This window comes from Terrapene carolina, unplaced genomic scaffold (assembly GCF_002925995.2).
Source record: "Terrapene carolina triunguis isolate 2854851 unplaced genomic scaffold, T_m_triunguis-2.0 Scaffold374, whole genome shotgun sequence".
Classification (NCBI taxonomy): domain Eukaryota; kingdom Metazoa; phylum Chordata; order Testudines; family Emydidae; genus Terrapene; species Terrapene triunguis.
In genome coordinates this window covers 2,498,092-2,504,617 of record NW_020664725.1, presented here as the reverse complement: position 1 = coordinate 2,504,617, position 6,526 = coordinate 2,498,092, and the positions used below count along the sequence as shown (strand labels likewise).

General features: G+C 60.2%; 1 protein-coding gene across 1 annotated transcript in view; it reads right to left on the bottom strand.

Moving 5' to 3' along the window:
- The window catches only part of VSIG10L2 (V-set and immunoglobulin domain containing 10 like 2), a 25,587-nt gene that overhangs the window by 10,015 nt on the left and 9,046 nt on the right, over positions 1-6,526 (bottom strand). The window contains exons 5-7 of the mRNA XM_026657880.1: positions 5,654-5,914; positions 4,143-4,403; positions 1,619-1,909 (exon numbers count right to left, since the gene is read on the bottom strand). Of these exons, the coding sequence (XP_026513665.1) occupies positions 1,619-1,909; positions 4,143-4,403; positions 5,654-5,914 (813 nt within the window). The remainder of the gene's footprint in view (positions 1-1,618; positions 1,910-4,142; positions 4,404-5,653; positions 5,915-6,526) is intronic.

Here is a 6,526-nt window from a genome sequence, read left to right as displayed (position 1 = left end):
CACATGCTCCTTCCCTTCCTCTCTCGCTGCATTCAGGGTTTAACTGGCCAGTCAGGTAATAAAGGGCTGCACCTGCCTCCCCCACCTGGAGTGAAACCAGCCTCAGCCCAGTCCCCGGAGCCTGGGGTTTGCCAGAGTCCCACATGACCTCACTCAGTGTCATAGAAACCAAGGGGGTGAATGAAACAGGAACCCCTGGGAGTTCACCCAATGGTCTCTGGGGAGCCCAGGGCTGCACAACGTGTTTGTCCAACCTTCTGAAGTTAATAGGACAAATGCAAAGTACTGCACTTAGGAAGGAACAATCAGTTGCACATGTACAAAATGGGAAATGACTGCCTAGGAAGGAGTACTGCCGAAAGGGATCTGGGGGTCAGAGTGGACCACAACCTAAACATGTGGGGGGAGGGATAGCTCAGTGGTTTGAGCATTGGGCCTGGTAAACCCAGGGTGGTGAGTTCAATCCTTGAGGGGACCATTTAGGGGCAAAAATTGGGGAGTAGTCCTGCTTTGAGCAGGGGGTTGGACTAGATGACCTCCCGAGGTCCCTTCCAACCCTGATATTCTATGAGTCAACAGTGTAATGCAGTTGCAAAAAAAGCAATCTTCATTCTGGAATGTATTAGCAGGAGTGTTGTAAGCAAGGCATGAGAAGTAATTCTTCCGCTGTACTCCACGCTGATTAGGTCTCAGCTGGAGTCTTGTGTCCAGTTCTGGGCACCACATTTCAGGAAAGATGTGGCCACATTGGAGAAAGTCCAGAGAAGAGCAACAAAAATGATTAAAGGTCTAGAAAACATGACGCATGAGGAAAGATTGAAAGAAGTGGGTTTGTTTAGTCTGGAGAGGAGACGAGACATGATAATAGTTTTCAAGTATGTAAAAGGTTGTTACAAGCAGGAGGGAGAAAAATTGTTCTCCTTAACGTCTGAGGACAGGACATGAAGCAATGGGCTTAAATTGCAGCAAGGGCGGTTTAGGTTGGACATTAGGAAAAATTTCCTGTCAGGGTAGCTAAGCACTGGAATAAATTGCCCAGGGAGGTTGTGGAATCTCCATCGTTGGGGTTTTTTAAGAGCAGGTTGGACAAACTCCTGTCAGGGCTGGTCTACATAATACGCAGTCCTGCCTCAGTGCAGGGGCTGGTCTGGATGACCTCTCGCGCTCCCTCCCATCCCGCCATTGCTGTGCTCCTACCAATCTGCATTCAGAACATGCCCATGACTAAACCTGCCCACACCTTCCCCAGCACACCCTTACCCTCATCTCCACCCCGGCCCGGACCCTTCCACTACTTCCCTTCCCTCCACACACCATGTGGGCCCCACCAAACTCCCTACCCACTTCCCCTCCCCTCCCCCCAACTCCCGGTGTACCCCATCAGACCCCCTCCATCCATTTCCTCTCCCCCAGCCCTTGCTATGGGGCCCTCAGACCTCCCCATCCACTTCTCCTTCTGCCTCCCTATCCCATGGCCCCCCAGACCCTCCCATCCACTTCTCCTTCCCAGCACACTCCCACCTGCTTCCTTCTAAACTTTGCCAAGCCCCCGTTTGTCCCCACCACCCCGCCCCGCCCCTGTATAGTTCCCATGAGCACCCGCCCTGTCCCGCCGTACTCTTCACACGGAGCCTGATGGGGACGGTGGTGTTGCCCACGGCGTTCACGGCTGCGCAATGGTAGGTGCCGCTGTCCCTCATCCACTCGGTGTCCTGGATGGTCAGGTTGAACCAGGCGTCGCCCTGCTGCAGCCTGTACCTCGCAGCGTCCGGCCGGATCACCTGGTGCTTGTTGTTGAACCAGAACACTTCAGAGCCCAGGTGGGGGCCCTGCAGCGCGCAGGCCAGCTGGACCTCGCCGCCCTCGAACAGCGACACCTCGGTGCGCTCGGCCGCCAGCTTGGGAACATCTGTCCAGAGAGAGAGACACGGGGGGCATTGCAGTGAGAGCAGTGCCCAGGGCAGGGCACCTCACTCTCAACAGAGCAGGAGCCTGTCCCGCAAGCCCCGCCGGGAGCCCGGGGAGGGGAGCCGGGGTGTGTCCCGCGAGCCCCGGGGGGAGCCGGGGAGCGGAGCCGGGGTCTGTCCTGGGAGCCCTGCGGGGAGCCCGGGGAGGGGAACTGGGGTCTCTCCTGGGAGCCCTGTGGGGAGCCTGGGGAGGGAAGCCAGGGTCTGTCCCGGGAGCCCTGCAGGGCGGCCCAGCTCAGGGAGGGGAGCCAGGGTCTATTCCAGCTCATGCATCATCACCAGGATTGGTAACTAATTTGCAGTTCCAGTGCAGGGCCAAATTCTGCCCTCCACAACCCCTGAGCACCCCGGTGATGACAGGGGGACTATACTAGGGTTGCCAAATTTCTGATTGCAGAAAACCAAACACCCTTGCCCCGCCCCTTCCGCGAGGCCCTGCCCCTTCCCCCGAGGCCCCGCCCCCACTCACTCCATTCCCCCTCGCACTTCCCCACCCTTGCTCACTTGCTCGTTTTCACTGGGCTGTGGTGGGGCCTTGGAGGGGTGTGGGATGCAGGAGGGGGCTCTGGGCTAGGGGGGTAGGAGCAAGAGGTTCAGAGTGTGAGAGGCTGGGGCCTTCGGACTGGGGCAGGGGGTTGGAGTACGGGAGGGGGTGAGGGCTTCGGTTGGCAGTGTGAGCTCTGTGTGGGGCCCGAAATGAGGGGTTCAGAGTGTGGGAGGGGGCTCTGGACTGGGGCAGGGGGTTGGGGGGCAAGGGGGTGATGGCTGCAGCTGGGGGTACAGGCTCCAGGCAGGGGGTTTGGGGTGCAGGAGGGGGCTCAGGGCTGGGGCAGGCTGGTGGGGTGCAGGAGGGGATTCAGGGTGCAGGCTCCGGGCAGCGCTTACCTCAGGCCACTCCTGGGAAGCTTGTCCCTGCGGCCCCTTGGCGGAGGCATGGCCAGGTGGCTCTGTGCACTGCCCTCATCTGCAGGCCCTGCCCCCGCAGCTCCCATTGGCCATGGTTCCTGGCCAATGGGATCTGCAGAGCCAGCGCTCAGGATGGGGTCAGCGCGCAGAGCCCCCATGGCCGCGCCTTTGCCTAGGAGCCGCAGGGAAATGCCAGCCATTTCTGGGAGCCGTGCAGAGCCACGGCAGGCAGGGAACCTGCCTTAGCCCTGCTGCACCACCAACCGGACTTTTAATGGCCTCGTCAGCTATGCTGACAGGAGCCACCCAGGTCCCGTTGAACACCGGATGCCTGGCAACCCTAGACAGCACAGGTGTCTCTGAAGGCAGAGTGAGGACTGCTGGCCCCTTGTGAGGAACGCTTTGGGCTGCAAACCAAGTGCTCTGAGTCAGGAATCACCAAGACGACGGCCATGGGAGCCCACGAAGCCATGCTTACATGCACACAGAGCACCCGCCAGGGCCGCCTCCCCTAGCATTTGCACTGAGTGCGCCTGTCATCGGGGCACAGTTCCCCCATCTGCCAGGTCAAGAAGCCTTGTCCCTGAACCCGCCTCAGCCCCCTGCCCTGCCTCTTGGGGTGGAGCAGCTGTAGGAGCAGCCAGAGCTTTGCCCCCTCCCTCAGGAGCAGACCCCATTTTCCCAGGAGGGGTGGGAGGAGCAGAGAGGGCCCAGCAGCTCAGGACAGCTCTGTCCCTTCATCCCCCTTCAATCCCTGTGAGCAATGGGACAACTCCTCTGCCCCTCCCGCCTTCCCCTCCAGCATCTGGGCTGGGAGGGGGCACAGGGGACTCGCTGCAGCCTCCTCCAGGCCTGGGGAGGGGGGTAAAGAGCCCCTGAGCTGCAGGAGGAGCAGAGCTGTGGCTGGGGCAGAAGGGGGGGAGAGAGGGAGGCAGATGTAATGTTACTTTCAGAGCCCCCCCACTTTTTTCTGGCCACTTTGAGCACTGAGGCTTGGGAGCCGGTGAGGTTTGTCACGCACACAACATTCGCCATGAGCCAGTGAAGGGCGGACATGGCGCCCGGTCCCCACCTGGGGCTCTGACACATGCCTTGGGGTGCTCTCATGAGCCAGACCCAGCCTGGATTTTCCCTGTGGAAATCTGCCTCTCGGTCAGGGCTCCAGGAACTGGTGCCACGTCCCACCCGCACTCCCCATACTTGCTTTGCCAGCAGTTACATGGCCCACGAGTCCCTGCGGCCCCGCCGGGTGGCAGCCGGCCTGCTTACCCAGCCGGACAAGGCACTCCGTGGCTCTGGCCTGCAGAGGGTGGGCTGCGATGCACGTGAACTCCTTGCCCCCAAGGGTGCTGTTGGACTGCATGACGTAGATGTTGCTGGATGGTTTCAAGCTGCCCAGCACGCGGTTCCGCCAGTCTCTCCACCAGAGTGTGACACGGGGCAGGCCTCCCGCCCAGTCGCAGGACAGCATGAGGAACTCATTCTGCTTCGTAGCCATGGCAGAACAGGTGGGGTTCCCCACGGGGACCCCTGGGGGACAGAGACAGCAGCATCTTAGAGACAAGCATCCCTGCCTACATCTCACCTGGTGGAAACGCTGCACGTCCTATCATGCGTTTCCCCAGGTCTCTGCTCTCCACACATAAACTGGGAAGAGTTGGGTGTTTCCAAATGCCCCAAAGGGCACTTTCTGCCCCAGAACTTCTGACATTCAAACTCTGGGCCTCATGCGGTAAATACCCCAGAGAACCAGCACTCACTGGCCCTGCGGGGAGCTCCATGGAGTTACATCAGTGTGAGTGAGAGGAGAATCAAGCCTGAGGTACAGTCCCACAGGCTCTCCAGCCCATTAGCGTGATCTCTACTGAGGGACCAGACCAGGCCATGAAGGAACCAGGAGAAAACATGCCAACATCCCTAACATTCCTCCACACCCCTGGAGACCTCCCTGCACCTCTCATGGGAGTCCTGAGCTCCTGGGTGCTGGGCTAGCTTGCTGACCACAGAACTCTCTGGGGTTTGCACCACCTGTGTCTGCTTCCACGGGACCAGCACGGCCTGCCGAGCCCGTCATCTTAGTCAGGCACAAGCGCCTCTTGGACATTTATGTCGTGACTCTGGGTTGGTTCATTGTGATGGGATGGGATGAGCGACATCATCCCATTGGGCAAAGCCGTCGCCGGGACATGATGTGACCTGGCACCACGATGGGGTTTTGCAGGCCCTGGAAGTGATTTCATGGCCTACAGGCACCTCACAAACCAAACCCCTCCAGAGCGAAGTGGTTCTGGAATACAGGCGAGCCTGGAGAGTTAGTCTCGTGGCCGCACGGGTTCCTGACGCTGCAGCCATCTCGCCTGTAGGCCCAGTGTTTGCACTGGGGGCATCGGCACCTTATTCCTATTTCCGTTCTGGGAATGAGAGCCAGAGCAAAGCCAGCTCCTACACAAGTCACCTTCACTAGCCGTGTCACAGTGCTGCAATCAAGCAGTACCCCTGTAGCTCCCTGTTGCCAGACCAATGGTGCCATCTACTCAGGGCCCCTGGAGCCCTGAATGTCCGCTTGAGGCCTTACAGTAAGCAGGGAGGAACTGCGCCCTTGTTTGGAGAGCTGCTTTCCACAGCATCAGCCTTGTTTCTACCCGCCAGCTGGAGACTCCATCTCCACATGCTGGCGTGGGCTCTCAGGGGGCAGAGCACAGGACCCGGCTGCCTTACGGAAGGGGCAGCGGTGTTTCTATTCCTGGGCGGCACTGAGCGGGCAGGGCGAGGGTACTTACACACAGTGGTGGTGCAGACAGCATCTTCTCTGAGTGCTGGGTGGGAAGCCAGGCAGGTGTACGAGCTGCCGTTCCGGACGTCCACCCCTCGCTGGATTCTGGTAGCATTGGAGTAGGACGCCGCAGCGTCTGCTTCCCGGCCGGCTCTCACCCACCGCAGCCGCGCTGGGGGGAACCCGCCAGGCCACGAACACTGCAGAGCAATGTCCCGGAAATTGGCAGCAGGGACTGGTGTGCAGCTGGGCTTCCCCTCGGGCAGATCTGTGCGTGGGGCAAAGATTGTATCAACAGCAAGAGGAGTTAGCGACACCGGGAAGAACACAAGGCCTGCTGCTTGGGGCTGCCATGCGCAGGAGCTGCACTGGGGCCAGGGAGTCAGGGACCATGGGGCAGCTCTGTTTGTGTGGCTCTGTGGGCTCTTCCCAATGGGGCCAGCTCCCTGGCGAAGCGCCGTAGGAGCAATGGAGAGGAGCAGGGAGAGCACAGGGTACTCGGCGACCTGCGACGTGGGTTTGGATCGCTAAGCCCAAGACGTGCTGGGCGGGCCCTGGCCACCGTCAGTGCTAAGGTGCGAACTTGAGGAGCAAGAGCAGCCGATGGAGACAGAGGTCGAGTTCCCTTTGGCACGTTGCTGTCCCTCTGGTACCACGAGACTGCTCCCCAGCAAGGCGTCTGAGCCAGGGCCAGTGTGAGGGAGGGGCAGGGCAGGCATGTGGCCCCTCTTCCGTAAAGGCTGCCCCCTCACCGGAATGGTGGTTTGTACCCTAGGTGGGGTAGCTGTGGCCTCAACCCAGTGACACCCAGGACCTTTGGAGTTTGCAGAGGGCAGAAAGCAGCAAGCTGGGGACGGGACAGCGACCCAGCGGCTCTGAG